Here is a 25,691-nt window from a genome sequence, read left to right as displayed (position 1 = left end):
AGGACATAGGCATGGGCAAGGACTTCATGTCTAAAACACCAAAAGCAATGGCAACAAAAGCCAAAATTGACAAATGGGATCTAATTAAACTAAAGAGCTTCTGCACAGCAAAAGAAACTACCATCAGGGTGAACAGGCAACTTACAGAATGGGAGAAAATTTTTGCAACCTACTCATCTGACAAAGGGCTAATATCCAGAATCTACAATGAACTCAAACAAATTTACAAGAAAAAACCAAACAACCCCATCAAAAAGTGGGCGAAGAACATGAACAGACACTTCTCAAAAGAAGACATTTATGCAGCCAAAACACACATGAAAAAATGCTCATCATCACTGGCCATCAGAGAAATGCAAATCAAAACCACAGTGAGATACCATCTCACACCAGTTAGAACGGCCATCATTAAAAAGTCAGGAAACAACAGGTGCTGGAGAGGATGTGGAGAAATAGGAACACTTTTACACTGTTGGTGGGACTGTAAACTAGTTCAACCATTGTGGAAGTCAGTGTGGCGATTCCTCAGGGATCTAGAACTAGAAATCCCATTTGACCCAGCCATCCCATTACTGGGTATATACCCAAAAGACTATAAATCATGCTGCTATAAAGACATATGCACATGTATGTTTATTGCGGCACTATTCACAATAGCAAAGAGTTGTAACCAACCCAAATGTCCAACTACGATAGACTGGATTAAGAAATTGTGGCACATATACACCATGGAATACTATGCAGCCATAAAAAATGATGAGTTCATGTCCTTTGTAGGGACATGGATGAAACCGGACAACATCATTCTCAGTAAACTATCACAAGGACAAAAAACCAAACACCGCATGTTCTCACTCATAGGTGGGAACTGAACTATGAGAACTCGTGGACACAGGAAGGGGAACATCATACTCCGGGGACTGTTGTGGGGTGGGGGGGGGAGGGACAACATTAGGAGATATACCTAATGCTAAATGACGAGTTAATGGGTGCAGCAAAACAACATGGCACATGGATACATATGTAATAAACCTGCACATTGTGCACATGTACCCTAAAACCTAAAGTATAATAATAAAAAAGAATGGCAATGAAAGGTAAAAAATAATAATAATAATAAAGTGTTGAATATTTCATATAATTTATTAAGTACTGTGCTAAAAGTGAAAAACAGAATGGGTGTATGAGTACTTGAAATAAATTTTCTACTGAACGCATATTACTGTTGCAACAAAATAAAGTCAAAAATTTGTTGTTGGTTGTTGTAAGTAGAGGACTAACTGTATTTCAGTCCTACCCAAGATTTACAGGCTGCCCAAGTATCACAAAGGCTTTTTTTTTTTTTTTTTTGAGACGGAGTTTTGTTCTTGTCACCCAAGCTGGAGTGCAATGGTACAATCTCTGAAACCTCCGCCTCCTGGATTCAAGCGATTTTCCTGCCTTAGCCTCCCGAGTAGCTGGGATCACAGGTGCCTGCTACCATGCCAAGCTAATTTTTGTAGTTTTAGTAGAGATGGGGTTTCACCATGTTGGCCAGGCTGGTCTTGAACTCCTGACTTCAAGTGATCCACCCACCACAAAGGCTTTCTTAAGCATATTAGCTTGTAGTGCATATCTATAGCTTTCACTATCTGTCTTTTTTTCTTTAGTATTCAATGATATGTATCACTATTTCAAAATTGTCTATCTAGTCTTTTATCTTCCAAATGACATTATAAGCTAGGAGAGGGAAGATACTATATAGGATGGTCAATCTGCCTCATGTATCAATCATCTGCTAAATGAAGGAAATATATATGTATTTATATATTTAAATATATATATATTTATAATTTTAGTAACTTACTTAATAAAGTAAATTCCCATTATTTTGGACGTGGGATTTCTCTCCAGACTCCTTGTATTGTTTCCTGTTATAATAAAAGCAAGTTTTGTATCCTGAATTGTGTGCAAGGTTATGTTCAAGGCTATCTAGAACAAAATATGAGGGCATCATCTTTGCCTAATAATCTAACTGATGCAAGTAGAAATTGCAAAGTTTCTGTTCCCTTAGAATTCTCAAAGATGCAATTTTGGTAACAGTTGGAATGATGCCAATCTTCCTAAGCAAATTTTCCAACTATAGGCATGCAATACCTTTTAAAAATTGTCCTCTGCAGGAAATAAGTGTTCTGTCATTATCAGTGCATGAATTATGAGTTAGTGCTCTTAGCTCTGAGGATGCTATTGTTTTCTCTTCTGCTGTGTGTTTCTACTACTTTGGTAGCTTAGATATTCATCGATCACCTTCTTCTCTGTCTAATCTGGCTTTCTGCATAGATCTTTCAAATGGGCAAAACCGGAATATGTACCAAAATATCTTAGCTGCTTTAACAGGTAGAGCTGAGTTGGAGGTTCTAATGAAGAATAGACCTATGACTGAGAAGGACTCTTCTACTTAGGAAAGTCATTCTCTTTCCTTGGGTCTGTAGCTTCAGAAAAGATGCATGGCATGGTAAGGGAGGGAGGGGATACTAAGCCAGCCAGTTATCCAGATGATGGCCAGATCACCTCTAATAATTAATGTACTGACAGATGTCAGTCTGCTCTCATGGCCATTTATCTTAATGGCTACATCTGCCACATTGTTCCTGGGTATACCACTGGTAAATGCAGCAGCCTCTCACCATCTTCAGCAAAGCAGCTTCCTGCTGTTGTTTACATAGAGTATAGTGATTTGTTTGACTGAAAGTTAAAGTGTTTCAAAAAGATGGAAAGTAAGTAATTTGGATCTATCCACTTTTATATACGTCATCTCATTTAATCCCTCAAAAGGGCTCCTTCAGGAGTGGGGAGTATTTTATTACCATTTCATAAAAAAGTAAACAGGTTTGAGGAGGCAAAGCAATATTCTTAAGGTCACACACCCAGTAAGCAGCAGATTATCTATTCTACCACACTAAACTGGCATTGTCAAAAATGTATGTAGAGCCAATGGAACAAGTTTAAAATTTTTAGAAGAAATGCTCCTCTAGGAAGCAAGATGAGAATTCCGTCTAGTTTTAAAGGTGGCAAGAGAAGCATATTCCAAAACATTATTTTAGAAATAAGGGCAATATGTAACAATTGCTCACTGTCACAAAATCTTCCTTTTGCACAAAAAAGTCTTTTCCTTTAAGAAACAAAAATGGTATTTTGGCAATAAAAGTCCATGGAGATACTGACAAGTGGCCATTCTGATTCCCGCAATATCTTTTTTCAAAAAGCAATGCAGTGCTTAAATTAATATATAATGCATCCACCAAAAAACTGTTAGAACTAATCAATAAATTCAGTAAAGTTGCAGGATAAAAAAAGCAACATATAAACATCAATAGCATTTGTATACACTAATAGCAAACCATTCAAAAAAGAAATTAAGGAAACAATCCCATTTATAATAGCTACCAAAACCCCCAGTATTTGGGAGTAAATTTAATCAAGAAAGTGAAAGACACTGATAACTATAAAAGATTGATGAAAAAATTGAAGAAAACACAAATTAATGGAAAGATATTCTGTGTTATGAATTGGAACAATTAATATTGTTAAATGTCCATACTACTCAACACTATCTACAGATTTAATACATCTCCATCAAAATTCCAATGACATTTTTCACAGAAATGGATAAAAAATCCTAAAATTCATATGGAACCACAAAATACCCCAAATAGCCAAAGTAATCTAGAACAAAAAAGAAAAAAGCTAAAGGCATCATATGACCTGATTTCAACATCTACTGAAAAGCTATAGTAATCAAAACAACATGGTACCATTCTAAAAACAGACACATAGACCAATGAAACAGAAGACAGCCCAGACATTAATCTACAAATTTAAGGTCAATTGATTTTCTGACAAAGTTGCTGAGAAAAGGACAGTAGTGTTTGGAAAAACTTCCATATGTGGAAGAATAAAATCACACCCGTATCTCACACTATACACAAAAACCAACTTAAAATGGATTAAAGACTGAAGTGTAAGACCTGAAACTATAAAATTACTAGAAAAAAACATAGGTGACAATCTTCAATTGGTCTGGGCAATTTTTTGAATATGACCCAAAAGTACAGGCAACAAAAGCAAAAATAGGTAAATGGGATCACATTAAACTAAAAAGCTTCTGCACAGTGAAGGAAACAATCAACAGAGTGAAGAGACAACCTACAGAATAGAAAAAAATTGCAAATCACATATCTGATAAGGGGTTAATATCCAAAATATACAAGAAACTCAAACAACTCAATAGCAAGAAAACAATCTCACTGAAAAATAAACAAAGGATCTGAATAGATTTTTCTCAAGAGAAGACATACAAATGGCCAACAGGCATATTTAAAAATGCTCAACATCATTAATCACCAGGGAAAGGCATTCAATACTATAATATCACCTTACACCTTATAGAATTGCTGTTATCAAAAAGACAAAAGATAAGTATTGGCACGGATGTAGAGAAAAGGGAACTCTTGGATACTATGGGTGGGAATGTAAATTGATTCAGCCATTGTAGAAAACAGTATAAAGATTTCTAAAAAAATTCAAAAAACAGAACTACCATATGATCCAGCAATCTCACTCCTGGGTATATACTCAAAGGAAATGAAATCAGTATGTTGAAGAGATATCTACACTCTCATGTTCACTGCAGCACTAGTCACAATAGCCAAGATGTGAAATCAACCTAGGTGTTCATCAACAGACAGATAAACAAAACGTAGTATGTATGCACAATGGAATACTATTCAGCCTGGAAAAAAGAAGAAAATCCTGTCATTTTGACGATGTGGATGAACCTGGAGAACATTATGTTAAATGAAATAAGCTAGGCCCAGAAAGACAAATACTGCATGATATTAATAATACTTCTGTGTCCAATCTAAAACAATTGACCTAATAGAAACACAGAGTAGAATGTTGGCTGCCAGAGGGTTGGGGTGGAAGTGAATTGTGGGGGAAATGTTGGTCAAAAGATACAAAATTTCATTAGGAAAAATAAGTTCAGGAGATCTACCTGCAACACGGTGGCTGCAGTTAATAACAATGTATTGTAATTGTGAGAGTTGCCAAGAGATAGATTTCAAGTGTTCTCAACACAAAAAATTGATAAACATGTGAAGTAATACATATGTTAATTAGCTCAGTTCAGCTGTTCCACAAAGTATACATATTTGAAAACATGTTGTATATGATGAATATAGTTTTTACTCATCAATTAAAAATTAATTAATAAAAATTAAAAGAGAACTTGTTTCAATTAGACTGTTTTAAGAGAATGTCCACATCTCGAAAATAAAATCCTTCCATGTCTTAAAGAAAAAAAAATCTTCAAATAGCTGTTGGTTAGCTCTTTGTGAAGACCCAGATACTCATGGCCTCTGTGTAAGCACCACACTGATGGCTTTCTGCTATTTGGTTTATTCCACTTTCTGAATCACCTGACTTCATACCACCAGATGGCCAGGGTAATGACCCCATTTCAAGGATGATGCTATGTTGCTGATTGTGAAGATGGATTTTAGTGTTTCTAATGACGTTTGTCAAGGTGAGGTTGGTTTGAGACTTGGGTACATGGCCATTTAAATCTATAAAGAGAATTTGATTAATCAACTATATATGTATTATATACATAATGCAAAAGAGACTATACTTTGAATGCTACTGAAAGCTTAATTCATATGATATATATAATTGTAAAAGCTAAATCATGAAAAATGATAAATAATCAATAGTAATATCTTATTTTCAGCTATTTCTCTGAGGAAAATTAGGGAAGAGAAAGTTGTTTCATTGCGAAGTACTAGAAAAAAGATAATTTTCTTCTTTTTTTGTGTACGTACTTCAATTATCTGACTCATTTTAAAGTTTAAGCAAACTAAGAATTACATAATCTATCTTAGAATAACTTTACATTTATTTGATTCCCAGTGTTTTCTAGAGAAACGCTGAAGAAAAAGATATATACTCTTAGAAGCAACACAAAATATTAAAAGCGTTCTGGACCAGAAGTAAAGAGATGTGATTTTCAGTGCTGGCTTCCCATCAGTGTGAACTCAGGCAAGTCAGTCAACTTTCCTGAAGCTAAGTTTCCTTGTGGGTATAATAGAGATGTCAGCAACTGCTCTATTTAAACAATTGTTGTGTGGCAAAAATTCTTTATTTATCCAGCACTTGTTAGTGCTTTTTGGGTTCTTCTTATGGAGATATGAAGACAAATACAATTCAGTTTCTTCCCACAAGGAACACAGAGGTGGGGAGATACAGACAGAAATTTGGGGTAGAGTCAAAGAATACTCCCTGAAAGAGGGGATCTTGAAGAAGAAATAAGAGGTAGTGAAGAGAATGGAAGAAGACAAGATAAGAGCATTCTAGGTAGAGGGCACAGCATCCTGCAAAGGTAATGAGTTATGAGAGTGTAAGGTGCTGGGGGACCTGCCCATCATTCAGGGCTGAAACAGAAGGGGAAAAGTCAAAGGTGAGGTTGGAAAGGTGGGCACAATGCAGCTAAACAAGAGTAGCAGATACTGTGCTATGGATTTGTCTTCTAACCTAGAGGCAATGAGTGAAGGTGAGGGGTTATGAAGGATTAGGAAAAGGGTTTTAGGAAACGCACTCTAAAGGTAACATAGGCAATGAAATCAGAGGCTGGTAAACTAGCTCAGGATCCATGGTACTAGTTCAGATGAGAAAAAGTAAAGGCCTGCACTAACGCAGTGGCAGCAAGGATGGAGGAGAAAAACCAGTGTTGAGAGATAGTTTGGATGAAGTCTGACTGGTGGCATATAGAAGGGAAAATCAGGGTGAATCAAAGGTTTCTGACTTGCCTGGGTAGACAGTGTCTTCATTTATAAGATTTTTTTAAAAAAGATGATAAAGCAGGTTTCTGGGGCTCAAGTTAAACTTAGGCATGTCGGGCTTGTTGTGCCTATGGGTTATCCAAGCAGTGATGTGCAGAAGGCAACTGGATAGATGTAACACATTTGACAATGCTGTGAGCTGTTCCAATGCAAGTAATATTGCTTGAATCCAGTTATATAATTTCAGTATGTGCATTAACTCTCACAAGGCCACTAGGGAAATTACTATAGTATACTTGGTCTATTTAATGGTACTCCAAGGGCTTCAAAGAATAAAGACATCTTTCACTTCTTTACTGGGTTTTCTTGCTTAACGGAAATCATTTAACTACCTACAGCATCATTTCTATTGTGAGCTACCACTGATGGCTTGTAGCTTCTTGCTCACGTTCATGTGGCTGGCGTCTGGACTGGATTAAAAAGAACTCCCATGCAGATGGAGATGGAGGACAGTATTCCGGAACCTTTCTCCCTCCAACCTTACTGCCTATTGCATTTTCCTATATGCATTCTTACTTCCAGCTGCCATGGGGTCATCAAGCTTTAGCTTAAATCAAATGTCCTCTGGCTCCAGGTCCCATGATGAAAAATTTATGGAGTCCTGGACACATTACAAGTTTTACAGCTTTACAGCTGAAATCCTTCAGGTCCTCCTGACCTACTGAAGGAAAAAATATGTTTTATTTTATTGTGATTCCCAAATGTTCTTCTAGTGTGTGCATTTTTCCAGCAGAATGTGCATGTTGCTTCCAGCAATGTGTTTTATATTACCTTGAAGACTAGGGAAGCTCTGACAGAAGGAAACAACTTAGTTTTCTTGCCAGTACAAAAGAAAACAGAGCTTGCCATTGGAAGCATGATCAGTTGACCGAGTCGGTGGATAATCGGTTTGTTTTTCTCTTTTACTGAGGATAGCCTATATAAGTCAATGACTGTATCCAAACTATTTTAAAAACAATCTATAGCCACCAACTTATGACACATTGGCCTCTTAGGTGGGGTTATTTTATTAATTACATAATAAAGATTGTATTAATTATATAATAAAGATTTCCTATGACCTTGAAATATCATATGTTCTCATAAGGTCCAGGATGCAGCTAGCACAACACCCTCAGATTAAACATTTTCTGGGTAACAAACAGGCTTTCCAAACATATGTCAGAACCAAAAGTCACTCTCTGCTTAGGAAATTCTCAGTAACGTCAGTTGGGATGTGGCTTGAAAAGGAGGTATCTAAATAGGGCTCACCTTGACAATGAAATCTGCTGTGAGTGGTCCAGCCATTCTTAGTATCTCTTTGTCTGGAAATTTCTGGAAGTCCACACTAGAATTGTCCACAAGAAAATTTCCTGTGGAGCTGAGACTGTTTTCACCTTTAGCCCCCTGGAGGGTTTTGGTTTCCAGATCTATATAATCAAACACATGAAGATGAGAGAAAGGTGTTCCTAGGGCAACCACAGGCAAGCACATTTCATGCAACAATATTTAGAGCTAGGTAAGGGAGACACATCATTCTTTATATAGCTGACAAAATTGAAATTGTGATATCAACAAAATATATAGGCACTACTGAGTCACACAGGAATTTATGCTGGAGTTGAAATTATTTCAAAAGTCATTAGCCAGGCATTCAAGGGTTCCTGTCAAAAAAATCTTTGACTCTCCAGATGATGTTATTTGGGCATCCCACTTTACTGCACCCCTATTCCTTTAACTAAACCAATTCTCATATGTCTCTTGACTTCAATCTTGATGGCCCTCAGCCTAGGATACCCTCCAGTTTTCTTTTGCTCTACAAGATCCAGTGTGTATCTCTGAGTTGCCTCAGTACCCGTATGACTTTATATTCGTGCATTAACCTGTGTTTATTTATACTTTCTGGTTACTTGCTGCACCGATGCCATTGCTCAAAATGAAGAAACAAGAGTGACGTAAGAACAGGAACTATCATTTTCAGTATTCTCTTTTTAAAATCCATTTTGATACTTAGTTCAGCTTTATGCATATATAAGGTATTTCATAAGTGCTTAAGATAGAAAAAAACCCTTTATTTCTGGAGCATTCAAATCCAGATTTGGCCAATGACAAAGCCTATGAAGTATGTTTTGTTGTAGAAAATCAGAGCATGCTGGGGATGATGGTAATTATGTTGTGTGATTCAGAGAAGACTAAGTTCTCATGGGACTGAGGGGTGATTTAGAACAACTGTCTGTTGTGTTGCATGAAGAAAGATGGATGGACTAAGGCTAATGTTTTCCAAAACTTGACAAGAACGGTTGGTTTTGGCAGAGATTCTTCAGCAGAAAAATAGAGTGCTTTGGTGGGGGTCTGGGTTAAAACAATTTTAAGGTCTCTGGAGGCACTCAAGTACCTAAAGTACTTGTATTACATTATTGTAGAGGGGGTCTACTTGTAGTTCTCTACTGCAAGGAATATCAACAACTGGAAAATCTTAGTGTTCAATTAAATGCCCAGTGACTCTCAGATGAAGTCTGTGGAGCCCTTCTTCTAGAGTAGGCCAGGCTTCACTCCCTTGCCCCAGAACAGAGGGGATCCCACTGAAAAATACGGGGCACATCAAAGGAATATTAGAGGGAGGAAATTACAGTTGTTGTCATCAGGGGAAAGCAACTGCACTAAATCTCCTTCCTCCAGCCTTCATTCCTCAAACTGCCTCACAGGCACTTGTAGAAATATTTCTGGGACATCAATTAACTTAGTTTTAGGAAAATCTTGCAGTTGTAGGCCTGATCTGAGCATCTGATTCCATTTTATCAAGAGGGTTACAGCTGTCCTTCTCAAGGTACATCTAATTAAAGATGAGCCAAGGGGGCAGACTAGATCGCCTCATCTTATTCTGGTTTGGTCCAAAATATTTAAGGTTGGTTTCACACTGTACCAGCTTCTGGGAGTGAAGGGCAAAAGAGAAACAGAGTATCCTTCACTCCCACATTCATTTTGCTGAATTATATTTCAAATACAAAAAAAGAACACACAAGGAAAAATGATTTAGCTATACATATGCTACCAACAGTATGTTTGTTGGGAGAGAAAAGCAGATTCCAGTTTGCTTTTCATCAAATCTTTAGGATAATTAAATCAAACAAGGCCAATTCTCCAGCTTCTTTGTGATCACATAATTAGGAAATCTAGGAGACTAATACATTTATAAAAATAAATTTCCCTCTTAAATCGACTCCTATGGGTTCTTTCTTCTTCAATGAAGAGTCAGTCCCCCACTTGGTGATGATCTGGGCCTGAGTATTTTATTTCAGTATCTGTTACTGCTCACAAAAGTATTGTTTTTTAGTGGGGTTGTTACATTAGAAGTTAGCCCTCTCCAATTCTCAAATGGGGAAAAATGAATCATTTGAATGGTAATAATGCACACACACACTACCTTTCCACATGTCAACACTATATTTTACAGGGTTGTGCAGGATTAGAAACAAACTTGAATCCGTAGAAGGTGACTTAATCAGCATTTTTTGGTTTTGCCTGAACTGTACCTTACTTATTCTTTTACTTCACAAGGCCTTTCAAATCCCACCTCTTCCATGAAATGTATTTATTTTTATATTTAGAAAGACTACTGTAGGCTATCTTGACTTTTATGGGCTTCAATTTGTCTTCCTCTTGTTTGCCATTTTAGCATGATTTCATTCATAATCCAATTACTAAAAAATAATGCTTGCTATCTAAATTGGTTTCACAGGCATTTGTGTGGGAGGGGAGAAAGGACAGACGAGAGATGGCTTTATGGAAACCCAGGAACAATCACAGTGGAGGAAATCAGAAATGCTCAAGGAACCAACTGAAGTGAAGCCTTTCAGTGAAACTGAATTTTACAGAAAATGCTATCATATCCCCTCCCATCCTCTTCTTTGTTTATAGCCTATAATTTTCTCCTTGTAATTTACAGGTCTGTATCTGAACAACACTAAATAATAAGAAATAGGTAGCTCTATACTGCTGCCTTGGCATGATTGAAGATCAATTTTTGCACAAAGCCTGGAGGAGCCATGCTGCCATTTGATCTTTGGGGTTATGATTACCGTTCAATCCTGAATCCCAGTAGCTATCTTTAAGATATGAGGGCCCTGAATTTTCTTTAATACATGGGATGCTTAATTACACCATAATGGTTTTCTTTAAATGCTACAGCGTTAAGGTTGTTTGGTGTTTCTATGTTCCTCTGGATCGATGAAGTAATGAAACATGAAAGTAGGTAGAAAAAGAGAATGAAGGAAGAAAAGAGAAGGGGGTTAGAAGAAAGAAGAAAAAAGGAGAGGCAAGGCAAAAAAGATTGAGATTGGAAAGGAAGAAGAAAGAGAATGAGATATAATACTCACAAGAGCATAAACATGCGCTTAACCCATGAACAACCCATTGGGAGCATCTATTTTGTATTTTTCAGGACGACTGTGGTTAAAGATAATTACCACAGGGGTTTCTGCCATCTCATCAGGCAGCTAAAAGATAAACAGAAGCACTCAAAATATCATATTATGATAGAGTAGAAAGATTTGTATTCTTGTGTTTTAATCTTTTCTGGGAACACAAAATAAATAATAATGACTACAATTCCCAATTCCCAAAGGAAAACAACAGAGTTACTTACACAAGTGATCAGGACCTTTTAAGACAAGGCGAATATGTCTACTTCCATAGGGAATTGCAACCACAGTATCATCCACTAGAGAGAAACAAAGCAAAATCTTAAAAGCATGCCACTCAACACAAAATTATTGATTGCCTTCTAAATAAAGGCACTGACTTACATACCTTAAAAATTACAGTTTTTCTAAGTGTTTGAAATGTGAATGCCAATATTTAGAAATCAACATTTTCACTTTGCTCAAAATAAAATATGCCAAAGATGCTAGTCACTAGTTAACTCCTAGAGGATTTGGCCTTTTAAAAAATAGGAATTTTGATACACTGAAAAACTGGTTTACAAGTTTTCATTTTTGATTTTAAAATCTGGTCTTATATGATCAAAAACACTTGTGCTGAATTAAAACATAAAAATAAATAACAATGTTTAAAGGATGAATTTATTACATCAAAATCTGGACTTCTCTTCAGCAGAATATCTTGGATGAGTAGAACAGATAAGGGAAGGGGAAGATATATTGGTATGCTCTGAACACCCCAGGGGCAGAAATCATGCCTTCTAGTTCTTAAATATCCTTCACAATATCTATCCCTAATACTATATGTAGTGAGTACCCCATAAGTGTTTCTTAACATTTCTCTACACTATACTCTATTTTAAATTTTTTTTTTAGAAATCGACTGAACCACAGATCACTTTATAATGGATTTCTTTTCACTCTATTTATAAATTGAGCTTAAATTCATTAGAAGCAGACATTTTTAAAAATTAGAGCTATATTACACGCATCTCAAATACATCATAGGCATTCTTATTCAGAACTCCATTTGTAATGACAGTATCTTATATTTTTATGGTACTGCAGAGTTTAAATTTCACCTAAATTATACTATTTACTCCCTCACCCAAAACTTCTGACATTGGCACAGAGGATTTTCTGATGAAGAAATGAAATTTCTGGGAAGTACAATGCATAGTCCAAGATCAAATGGACAGAAAGGCACTTCAGAAGACAAGAGAAAGGCAGGTTTTAAAATATTTACCAGCATATTCAGAAGCCCTGTGTGATTCTTTGTTCATACTTAATCTTTTTTATTTTATATATATATATTTTTTTCATATCTCTTTTTTTTTTTTTTTTGAGGAATCTTGCTCTGTTGCCCAGGCTGGAGTGCAGTGGTGTGATCTCGGCTCACTGCAACCTCCGCTTCCTGGGTTCAAGCAATTCTTCTGCCTCAGCCTCTCAAGTAGCTGGGATTATAGGCGCCCACCATCACGCCCGACTAATTTTTGTATTTTTAGTCGAGATGGGGTTTCACTATATTGGCCAGACTGGTCTCGAACTCCTGATGCTCCGCCCACCTCAGTCTCCCAAAGTGCTGGGATTACAGGCGTGAGCCACCGCGCTCGGCCCTTATTATTATTGTCATTTTGAGATAGGGTCTCGCTATCACAGCGTGATCACAGCTCACTGCAGCCTTAGCTTCCTGGGCTCAAGAGATCCTCCTACTTCAGCACCCCAAGTAGCTGGGACTACAGGTGCACACCACTATGCCCAGATGATTTTCGTAATTTTGTAGAGATGTGGTTTTGCTATGTTGCCCACGCTTGTCTTGAACTCCTGAGCTCAAGAGATCACCTGCCTCGGCCTGCCAAAGTGCTGGGATTGCATGGTTAAGCCACTGCACCTGGCCTGTTCAGACATATTTTTTTTTTAAGTGTACATAATTATCCTATCATCGGAAGGATTTAGGTTAAAGAAGATAATCCCAATTGTTACTCAATTTCTCTGAACCTTAATATTATCATCCTATCTTTAGGAGAATTTAGTTTAAATTAGTGAATCTCAGAAGTTACCTGACTTCTCTGATCTTCAGTTTCCTCATTTGTAAAACAGGGAAAACAAAACTTCCCTTATACTATTGTTGTGACTAGATATAAATATAGACATGAATCTAGATACATGGATGTATAGCCTGGAACACAGTAAGTATTCTGTAAACATTATTTTCCCCCCTCTACCCCAAATCTCTTAAAGGACAGGGACTGAAAAACTATTTTTTTTTTTTTATTGTGTTTCAACTCTCCAAGGCCCCTAGCACATTACCTGTTGAATGAGAAAGAAGAATCATATGCTCCCAATTCCTTCCCTGGAGAGGTTACATTATCAAGTTCTCTACAAAGTGGAATATTCCACTCATGCTAAAATCTTATAGCTGTTTTTAATGTTATATATTGTTGAATTTCAGAGAGCTAAGAGTTTGTGGTATATAAGAACAACAACAGAAAAAAAGTATAAGGGGAATATAGAAAAGGAACCAAAAAAAAAAAAAAAAAAGTTAAGACTAGGCCTACAGAGCTTTTTTTGTTTGTTTGTTTTTTGAGATGGAGTCTTACTTTGTTACCCAGGCTAGAGTGCAGTGGCGTGATTGCGATCTTGACTCACTGCAACTCTGCCCCTTGGGTTCAAGTGATTCTCCTGCCTCAGCCTCAAGTAGCTGGGATTACAGACTCCTGCCACCGCAGCCCGGCTAAATTTTGTACTTTTAGTAGAGACGGGGTTTCACCATCTTGGCCAGGCTGGTCTTGAACTCCTGACCTTGTGATCCACCCGCCTTGGCCTCCCAAAATGCTGGGATTACTGGAGTGAGCCACCACGCCCGGCTGAGACTGGGCCTACAGAGCTTTAAATGCCTCGCATAAAGACATGACTTTTTAAGTTTGCAGAAGAAACAAAGCAGTTAAAACAATGGGACTTTCTAGAAATAGAAAGTCTTTGTTTACCCACAGGTCAAATAAAGTGCAAGTAAAAGGAAAGCTTTCTGTTTGGCCCTGCCATGCTCAGCAGCAGTCTTCTGACCCACACACAGCTCATGCAGCCTCCCTCTTGCTCTGCTGGGAAGTGACTCACATTCCATACGCTGGGACATTAATACCCTAGCTTTTGGCTGATGCTGTAATATCTGTATGTTCCCTAAAGAAGACAGGGTGTGGTAACATTTGCATGCACCCCCAAAAAAGAGAGGAGAAGAACCTCCTAGAAAGTTGTTGAAGAAGAGGGTATATGGAGAAAGTAGACCAGGTGAAATAGGATTTTCTGATGCCCCTTGCACTCACCTAGTCAAAGAGAAATGAAGCAACTCGGGCTGGTACAAACTCTAGCAGCTGGCAGCACATGGCACAGAAGTAGGAAGAGCCACAGCCTTCTCTTATATATTATTCTGAAAAGGGCTGATGGACCCCTGTCCAGTCATTAAACGATCTGCAAATTCATTACTTTATTCCACAAACATTTTTTGACTGTCTTTTAGTGTCAGGCTCCATGCTAGGTAGTAGGGATTCAGTGACAAAGAAGATAAACAAAGCACTAGCCCCACAAGATGGTCCTGAAAAAGGGATCTAAGATAAAATATGGGGGAAATACAAAATACTACACCCCACAGATGAAATTCCCAAAGCATATTGATTCATTTTTTTAGGAGCCCTGCAACAAAGAAATCCATTTCACTCTGTTTAACCCAGTGTATACCTAAGATGTTTATCCATAAAACCTTTTTCTTATGTGTCATCTGTTAAAATCAGCTGATATATCTTAGGACACACTTTAAGGAACAGTACACTTAATTTAACAAAAAACAAAATAGGAAAAACAATTAAAAATGTCATTTCCTGCATGTTCATAAAAAGCCACTTTTGAGTTGTTTATGTATTAATAATTGTCTCACTTGCTGATAAATCCTCAATGTTTTGGGATGGATTGGAAGATGCTTCTACTTGGCATCTATTACAATGTTGTGCACAGAGTGGTATTTAAGATCTCTCAGGATGTGAGAGCAATCTGGTTGCAACACCTGCCTCCTTGGTGATTAATGCCATTAGTATAGCTGGCGAGGCAGGGGCCACATCCTCTCCCACCATGCTGCACATTCCTCTGGGTGCCCTTTCCTACAAAGGCACACTGTTCTAGGATCGAGTGCATCTGCCCTAATCTATTCTGGCTTTGTTGACTGAACCATGATGCCAATCTTCAGGACATATTTCTAGCTTATTAATCAACAATTCTAAATGATCTGCTTCAGATACCAGATAACCCCTTTCTCCATTCAATGGACACTTTCCATGGGAATCATAAATTCTGTCATTTCACAGATATGGGTTGCAAATGTCTTTTCTCAAGAAAATTGTACCTAAAAGAATTGTACCTAAAAGAATTCTTTAAAAAATTGTACCTAAAAGAATTCTTTAAAAAATATCTATCTATATGTATATCACACAACTTTCTATATAGAACATTTTATATTCATTTTAAAATCTTGTCATATGTGGATGTTCTGTGTGATTCACAGCTGTATCAGAGAAAGGTGATGAGGATAATATTTTGAAAAGACAGTATTTCCTATTCTGATATCTGAGTTTTTCTTATTTTTAGATCCATTGATGAGTTCATGTTTTTAAAGACTCTTCCCTCTATGCCTATGGAGCTGATACTTAATTTTATTTTATTTTTAAAAATGAAAGAGTCATTTTAAAATACAATCGACTATATATAAAAATAGTCTGCCAATTTTGAGGAGGTTTAAATGGTATCTTTTACATCTTCATGACAGTTTTATTACTCTTAAAATATATCCAACAAAATAAGAAGTTGAACATCTGAGGCTTTCAATTTTCTCCCTGGTTTATCTGTAATTGCACAATAGAAGATATATACTGGACAGGCCAAACAAGATGCCCTCCTCATTCCCATCTGGAGAACTTCATCCTTCCATTTGCCTAGGCCAGAAACCTTGGAGCCATCCTCTACTTCGTCTTTATATCTAATCAGTTAAAAAGTTCTATTGTCAAAATACCCTATTTAATTGATTCCAAGAGGGACAGCTTTTCATGCTTTAACATATATGAAACCAGAATACATCTCACAATCAGTAGTGTCTTATATTCCCTCTCACTCAGGCAATAATCTTGACATAGATACCTTTGTCTACACAGGTGCTAACATCAAAACAGCCAGTATCAAACTCACAAAATGAGTGTCAGCCACTTGGGAGAAAATTCTAAGACAATATTGGAACACATTCAACCTCTAGGAACCAAATGGCTGTGGAGGTTGTAGGGAGATGAGGTATCAGAATTACAGGTGCTTAACTACATTGTCATAGAAGGAGTCAAAAGTTGGCTAGCTCTATGTAATTGTAGAGCTGAATTGAGAGCCCAGCACCAAGACTTCTGCTTCTGACAAAGATGAACTAACAGGAACCAGATTTAATATTCTGCCTAAAACAATAAAAAAGTCAGATGAAACCATGGTTTTTAAGATATTGGACATCAGGCAAACAAGGGCAGCAATTCTGTATACTCAGGAAACAAATCAGATAATGCCCCAACATTGCCCCAGCTTACTGCCTTGAAAGAGTTCCTAGGCTACAGCTTTGGAAGTATGAAGGCCTGTAGAGCTCAGTAGATTTCCTGAACTGAGTAGACAAAGCCAAGAGTCCACGGAGACCAAAACAGTTAGAATTTCTGGGACAAAGTAACAGAAAGGAGAGAGCTATACAGAAAGACAACTCTGGAGACCCAAGAGGGTTTCCTTAAAGTAGCCAGCAGCATACTAATCAATACATAAGTGTGAGGAAATTACCTGGCCTGGGGAAAGAACTACACAAAAGAATTACAGAGAAGAGTACATAGTGCTCATACAGGGCTGAGAATAGTATCTTATCCCATCAGCCAAAGTGACAAACTTTGTAAGTCATGGAACATTGAGTAGTCTACTCAGAAAGGCCCTGCCTCAGTAAAAGGGTACAATTAGCTCTAGACCAAACATGGCTTTGGTCCTGTCTACCACATTTTAAGACCCCAAAGGTTCAAACTGATTTCAGTAACTTAACTGCTCCCAGAACACAGTTCAAGGATATTTATAGAAATACAAAAATATCTAGTACCCAAAAAAGTAAAATTTGTAATGTCTGGCATCCAGTCAAAAAATATGAGGCATGCAAAGAAACAAACAAAAAAAACACAGCACATATTAAAGTGAAAAATCAATCAATCCAAACACAGACTGGATATTAAAATAGTTACTATAATGGTGTTCCATATGTTCATAAGGTTACATACTGAAAAATAAATCTCCAGATCTAGAAAATTTCACTGGGGCATGGTACCAACCATTTAAAGAAGAAATAACATCAATTCTATACAATCTCTTCCAGAAAAAAAGAAGACAAGAGATTACTTCTCAACTCATCGTTTGAGGCCATTTTGTGCTAATACTAACACCAAACAAAGACAATACAAAAAAGAATACGACAGACCAGCATCTCTCATGAGCACAGATAAAAAGTCTCAACAAAATACTGCCGAATCAAACCAGAAATCTATATAAAGAATAATACACCATGACAAAGTACAATTTATCCCAGAAATGCAAAGTTGCTTATTTAAAAACCAATTAATGTAACTCATCACAATAACAGTCTAAAGAAGAAAAACCACATGATTTTGTCAGTTGATGTAAAAGAGAATTTAATAAAATTCATCATCCCTTCATGATATTAACTCTCAGCAAACCAGGAAAGGAAGGGAACTTCCTCAATCTGATAAAGGGCATTTATAAAAACCTACAGCTAACATCATACTCAGTGGTGAGAAACTGAATGCTTTCCTCTTAAGATTGGGAATAAGATAAGGATCTCCATTGTCATCATTCCTATTCACTATTGTATTGCATGCGTAGCCAGTACAATAAGACTACAAAAAAAAAATGGCTTACAAATTGAAAAGAGGCAAAACCACTCTTACTTGTAAACAACATGATTGTTTATTGAGAAAATCCGTCATCTACCAAAAAACTCAGAGGTATTGAGTAAGTTTATCAAGTTTACATAATACATGGCTAACACACAAAAATCAATCATGTTTCTATGAACTAGCAATATATAATTGGAAATGGAAATAAAGAATACAATGCCAAGCCGAGCGCAGTAACTCCTGTAGTCCCAGCTACTTGGGAGGCTGAGGCAGGTAGATCACTTGAGCTGAGGAGTGTGGGTCTGTAGTTTGCTATGATTACATCTGTGAATAGCCACTGCACTTCAGTCTGGGCAACATAGTGAAACCCCATCTCTAGTTTTAAAAAAGAGAATATAATGCCATTTGCAATAGTTACAAAAAATACAACAGGTGTAAATCATATAAAGTATATGCAATCTTCATGCTGAAAGCTAATAAAGGCTAATCAAAGAGATAAAATAAGACCTAAATAAACAGAGACATAAAATTCTCATACCTTATAGATTGAGTGACTTAACATGGTAAAGATGCCAATTCCTACCCCCTCCAAATCAATCTGTAGAATTAACACAACAAAATCCTAGCAAGACTTTTTGTAGATATGGACAAGCAGATAGTAAAATTTATACGGAAAGGCAAAGACCCAGAATAGAAAAGCCAAAATGAATTTGAAAACAAGAATAAAGTTGGAGAAATCACACTACCTCATTTTAAGATTCACCTTAAAGCCACAGGAATAAAAAAAAATGGAGTATTGATGAAGGGACAGACACATATCCGAATAGAGTCCAGAAACAGACCCGCACAGAAATGACAATAGATTTTTGACAAGGTTTAAAGACAATTCAAAAGAGAAAAGGCGGTCTTTTCAACCAATGGTACTGGAAGAATTGGGCATCTATAGAAAAAAAATTCAACCTACCTATCAAACTTACACCTTACACAAAAAATAACTGAAAATAGGTCACTGATCTAAAGATGAAATGTATTTCTGCAAGAAACATAGGAGAAAATCTTTGTGTCCTGGTCTTAGGCAAGTTCTTAGACACAACATTAAAAGCACGAGCCATAAAAGAAAAAAAAATGATAGCCTGGTCTTCATCTAAATGAAAAGCTTTTGCTCTGTGAAAGATAACGTTAACCAATTTTGAAGAAAAAAGCTATGATAGAGAAAATATTTCCAATTCAAATATCCCACAAAGGACTTGTACCTAGAATATATAAAGAACTCCCAAAACTCCACAAAAGAAAGTCAAGCAACACATTTTTAAAAAATGAGCAAAAGACTTGAACTGACACTATGCAAAAGATGAACAAGGCACACTGTGGTAAGTAGACTAATGTATACGTCTCCCCTGCCAAATATGTCCTTAAATCTGTGAATGTGTGATATTATGTGGCTAGGGGGAATTAAGGTTGCTAATGGAATTAAGATTGCTAATCAGCTGACCTTAAAATTAAGTGATTATCCTGGATGATCTGACTGGACTCAATGTAATCACAAACATTCTTTAATATAGAAGAGGCAGGCAGAAGAGGAAGCTTGAGTCAGAGAGAGATATGAAGATGCTACGCTACTGGCTTTGAAGATGCCAAAGAATGAGCACAAGCTCCAGGAGCAGGAAAATCAAAACTGAATAAAAAGAAATACTCCCTCAATGCTTCCAGAGCTGTGTTCTGCAAACACCTTGTTTTTAGCCCAGTGAAACCTATTTCAGTTTTCTGACACCCCCAGAACCATAAAATAATAAATTTGTGTGGCTTTAAATCACTTAGTCTGTGGTAATTAGTTACAGCAGCAATTGCAAGATAATACAACATGAAAAGATGTTAACATTATTAGCCATTAGGAAAATGCAAATAAAAACAAGTATGAAATACCACTACTCACTGATAAGAATGGCTAAAATTTAAAATGCTGGCCAGGTGCCGTGGCTCACACCTGTAATCCCAACACTTTGAGAGGTTGAGGTGGGCAGATTACTTGAGGCCAGGAGTTTGAGACCAGCCTGGCCAACATGGCAAAACCCCATCTCTACTAAAAATACAAAAATTAGCCAGGTGTGGTGGTGTGCACCTGTAATCCCAGCTACTCAGGGAGGCTGAAGTGGGAGGATCACCTGAGTCCAGGAGGTCAAGGCTGCAATGAGCTGAGCTGTGATTATGCCACTACACTGAAGTCTCAGTGACAGAGTGAGACCCTGTTTCAATAAAAGAAAAGAAGAAAGAAAGAAAAAGAAGAAAGAAAGAAAGAAAGAAAGAAAGAAAGAAAGAAAGAAATAAAGAAAGAAAGAGAAAATACAGGTGCAGTATATCTAGAATTGGATCACTTCTCATCATTTCCACAGCTACTGGTACAGTCCAACGCATTGTCATCTGTGGCCTGGCTTAGTGTAATATCTTTCCAACTACAGTCTATTCTCAGTATAGCAGAAATCTGATCAAGTCATTCCTCTGTTCAAAATCCTCTAACAACTTCCCATTTCATTCAGACTTATAAAACCCCACAATATCTGTGCCATTCTTCCCCCCGCCTCATATCATTTTCTCTAGCCTTTTTGAAACTCACCTAATTTTAGTCACACTGGCTTCTTTGTTCTTCATGAAATAGACCCCGAATGCAAATACCACAGGACATCTGCACTTGCTTTTCTCTTTTCCTAGAATTTTCTTCTCCCTGACTTTTGCATGGTGACCTCTTTTCACTTCCCTTAGATCCTTGTTCAAATGCCATGTTATCAGTGAGTCCTTTCTTTATTAACTTACTGAAAGTTGCAGCTCCCCTGCATCACCCGTGGCTAGCAGCCTATACCCATTTCCTGTTCTCCTGCTCTGGTTTGTTTCTTCCATGGCTCCTACGAAGATAAATGGATTTTGTCTGTTTTGTTCTGTGCTGTGTTTCCAGCACCTAGAACAGTTCCTGAGCACATAGCAGGTGCCCATTAAATATGTGCTGTTGAATGAACATACCCTTGAGTGGCTTGTGAGGATAGCCTGAAGCAGCCAGGGGCACGTGGAAATTTCTTTAATGTTTTGTGCTTTCTTTAAAAAATCCATATGTATTTTGTACTTTATAACATAGAGGCCTGTGTTTTATTACAAGCGTACTTTACCTCAAAATCTTTGAGCTAGAATGATAGTCCAAGAATATGTTGCGCCTCTGCCCGGCCGCCTCGTCTGGCAAGTGAGGAGCGCCTCTGCCCGGCCGCCCCGTCCGGGAAGAAGTGAGGAGCGCCTCTGCCCGGCCGCCCCATCCGGGAAGAAGTGAGGAGCGCCTCTGCCCGGCCGCCCCGTCTGGGAAGAAGTGAGGAGCGCCTCTGCCCGGCCGCCCCGTCTGGGAAGAAGTGAGGAGCGCCTCTGCCCGGCCGCCTCGTCTGGGAAGCGAGGAGCGCCTCTGCTGGCCGCCCCGTCTGGGATGTGGGGAGCGCCTCTGCCCGACTGCCCCGTCTGGGAGGTCTACCACGGAGGCCAGAAGCAATGTGGGGGCTGGACGTGGTGGCTCACGCCTGTGGTCCCGGCACTCTGGGGGGCCGAGGCGGGTTGATCAGTTCAGGCTAGGAGTTCGAGACCAGCCTGGCCAACATGGTGAAACATATGAAAAATACAACAGACAAACCAACCAACCAACTCAGTGACAACAAAACAGGTCTACCCTGGAGTCATACTCTAATTTTTTCTATTTTCCTCCCTTTCTGATCCTTTATCCCACTTTCTTTTTCTTCCTCTTCCTTCTCCTTCTTCTTTGCCAAATAGAGGATTGAGTTATTATCACTGATCCATATAAAGTCCCTCTCTCATTTATTTTAATTCCCACCCCCCATTTCTATTCCCCGACTTCCCATGTGCAACCTTCCTAATATGTTTGATACGCATCTTTTTGTTTGTATTTTTAGAAAATGTTTATTGTTTTTGTGTGCCAAAAAAAATTAATAAAAAAAAAGAAAATAAAAAGAACATGTTTACCCATAGCCATTATACATCAGCATAAGCCACAGGCTGAGAAGCACATTTTCAAGTATTAAAAGCTTAATTTTATCTTGATATAAATTAGTTAAGTGACCTCACCATTCAAGGAAGGTAGAGAGAGAGCTTTAGGATCTCCAGGTGACTTCAAAACATACAGATACAGATGAGAGCTCTGCAAAGCTGGAAATATCAAATTGATAGCAAATAGGCTGGCTCTAGCCCTAAGAATATTCTGAGTATACTTGGAAAATATATAATATAGTATAAGTCAATCAATCTTGTGAGAAATGAGCTTTTAAATTTTAAGAATCAAAAGCAAGGTAATGTCAGCTATATTTGACTATTTTTATTGGGCTGGGGGAGTTGAGAAGTAACTAGGAAAAATGAAAAGGCTGAGTGTTACCAGTGGGTAGTCTTTTTCTTTAAGAAAGGAGAAAGGGTACTTTGATCTTGCTCTATTTCCATTGTCTGTATTTGTATTAGGCAATTGTAATGTCTTTTAATAAAAAGATGATTTTAAAAAAATCACCAGCAAATGGCAGCCATTTGATAAACTTTTCCTACTTCTCTTTATCCTTCTGGCACTTTCTACCATGGTCTTTCTCCACTCTCCTGTTTTTGCATTGTTCCTCTGAGGCTTGATAACACACGGGGAAAAAAAAAACTTGGATATAAGTTCAGAAAGAAAATGAGTTCAATGTGGGGAATCTGAGTGCCAGAAGTTTGAAGAGAGCATGTGGCGAGCTGATGGTGCCTTTTGGCAGAAGACAGGGGAGAGATCTGGCAGGACTCCCCCAGGCGTGGAGAACTGCTCACCTGGCCACTCCACTGGGCCCTGCAGAGCAGCCTCATGTTCCCTGCCAGTGGGTCACCTCACAGTCTGTAAATATAAGATGGAAGATTCTTCCAGGGTGGAGAAACATAAGTGAGGCAGTTTGTTCAGCATCTGCTATAGATTGTGGTGAGATGCATGCATATGGTGGACTTTATTGATATCAATCATTTTGTCATGAGGCATCATCAGTGCTAAGGTAAACGAATCAATTGCATTTTGTCATTATGTATAATCATCAGGTTGTGTATTATATAATTTACCCACTGTCGGTCTTGAATAGGGCACTTTTCATTGAGGTATTTATTTGCAGACTTGGAGATGATATAGAGCTCTCAATTTGCTTCAGTTTGTTCCTTAGGAGCTTCTCCATCTTTCTTTTGTGATTCAGGCCCTAGAGGTCACCCATCCCTCCCTAACAGTAGGGTAAGAGGAATGTCTATCTGAGCACAGTAGTCTAGCTCCTCTATGAGAACAAGAAGGTATGGGCATGAGAATAAAGAAGCATCTTTACCATTAAAAACATGCTCCTAGGACACTATACAGCCATTACTGCACACATGCACGACATTCCCTTTTGCACCTAACAGTAATTCCTAGATTCCTAGATAATGAACACTGATTCAGTTACGTGACGGAAATAATTAGAGGATTTTAATTCTTTCAGCATTCCATGAAGAGTTCTTAAGAGTGATCTTTTAAATGTACTCTTTTCTAACATCCAACCATGATTTACAAGAGAATTATGCCTTTATCCATTTCTGGTTTCCATCTTCTAACTTTAGAAATTTTTCATCTTATAGAAGAAGCTACCAACACACATGACCAAAGAAAAATCTCACCTGAATTATTATATCAATGTCTAAGTTGCCTCATTCTTTATTCTATATGCCAGAATCTTTTAAATTTATTTTATTTTTTTGCAGAATTACATTTTCCACTGCTTCTAAGGGAGTTAGAATGTACAGCGTTCCCTAAACTGGTATCTCTGAGTTTTCACGTGTTTATAAGTCCCCACTCTTTCTTTCTGCCCCCTCTTTTTACCTCGAGGCTAATCCTTTGGCAAGCTGCCTTTTCAGGACTTCTGAGAATATTTCTCCACTGCATACCAGAATAACTGCATCTGCCTTTCTTCCTTGACCCATAAGTCCATTTAAAGCAACAAACTCCCCATATGTCAATTGTTTTCCTCCAGCTAGTCAACAAGTAAAGATATCAAAACACATTCAGTAAAGATATTCATTCTCATTTCCCAAACCAGAGAGACATATGGAATGAAATACTCAATCAGGGATCTATTGAAGGATTCTGCATAGTAGCAAAATCTGGAGACAATATGCCAAGCAATGTCAAAATAATTCTAAAAATGCAAGTCCTTAATACAAGGGCTGTCTTATTTCTATCTGTATCTGCTGCAGTGCCTAGAACAGTGATTGTCAGACTGTGTATCATAAAATGCCTCAGATTAATGACTCCATTTTTGGCTTAGGTACTGTGAGAACTTGTACCATCTATCCTAGCAGGACCTGACTGGGTAGACATCTGAGTCACCTTCCCCTGATCCATCTACCTGCTTTGCAAATATCCCACTACAGAGACTAACAGCGGGGCTGTGACCAGTCCAGAGAAACAAGTAAGTGCTTAGGCTCTGGAATCAGACTCTGAGCTCAAATCTTGGCTCCATTACAACTGTGTGACTCTGTGCAAGTCCCATAATCTGGCTAAGCTTCAGTTATCTCATCCATAACATGGGGATTAATAGTACTTTGCTCATGAGGTTGTTATAACAATTACATGGGATGATCGTGTGAAATTCTCAGCAAGTACATGTACAATAAGCACACTTTTTTTTTTTTTTTGCTAGTATTGAGATATCAGGACACAAAGGTCAATAAAAAGCTTCATATAGGATAGGCACAGTGGCTCATGCCTGTAATCCCTCACTTTGGGGGGCTGAGGCGGGTGGATCACTTGAGGTCAGGTGGATCACTTGAGGTCAGGAGTTCAAGACTAGCCCGGCCAACATGGCGAAACCCTGCCTCTACTAAAAATACAAAAATTAGCTGGGTGTGGTGGCATGCATCTGTAATCCAGCTACTTGCAAGGTTGAGGCAGGATTATCACTTGAACCTGGGAAGCAGAGGTTGCAGTGAGCTGAGATTGCCCCATTGCACTCTAGCCTAGGCGACAGCATGAGAGACTCAGTCAAAAACAAACAAACAAACAAACAAACAAACAAAAAACAAAAACAAAACACCAAAACCCAAAAACCAAAAAACCAAAACTTCATGTAATCACTGCCCTACATTAATTCTGAAAGAACTTGTTTTAGTACTGACCAAAGACCACCTTGTAAATGAAGGCCATGTGACTTCACAGTGACAGGAGTGAATTTGTGCTATCTTCTCACTCTCCCCACTATCTTCTACCAGGCATAGCACACTACACATCATGCAGGAGCTGGGATACAGTCTGTCCTCATGTTGGACAGCAAAACTCATGTTTGTACAGACAGTATTTGTAGCCCCATGTCTGGTTCACTCCTGATGTGCCTCAGAAGGACAGGCTTCCTCTTTGGGACTGCAGCTGGTAACCTGACTTG

The 25,691-nt window shown here is 38.0% G+C and overlaps 1 protein-coding gene across 1 annotated transcript in view; it reads right to left on the bottom strand.

Moving 5' to 3' along the window:
- ADAMTSL1 (ADAMTS like 1) overlaps positions 1-25,691 on the bottom strand; it is a 445,880-nt gene that overhangs the window by 261,054 nt on the left and 159,135 nt on the right. Inside the window, exons 6-7 of the mRNA XM_003260400.2 lie at positions 11,503-11,577; positions 8,130-8,287 (exon numbers count right to left, since the gene is read on the bottom strand). Of these exons, the coding sequence (XP_003260448.2) occupies positions 8,130-8,287; positions 11,503-11,577 (233 nt within the window). The remainder of the gene's footprint in view (positions 1-8,129; positions 8,288-11,502; positions 11,578-25,691) is intronic.

Source organism: Nomascus leucogenys, chromosome 1a, assembly GCF_006542625.1.
Source record: "Nomascus leucogenys isolate Asia chromosome 1a, Asia_NLE_v1, whole genome shotgun sequence".
Classification (NCBI taxonomy): Eukaryota; Metazoa; Chordata; class Mammalia; order Primates; family Hylobatidae; genus Nomascus; species Nomascus leucogenys.
This window is presented reverse-complemented; position numbering and strand designations above follow the sequence as displayed.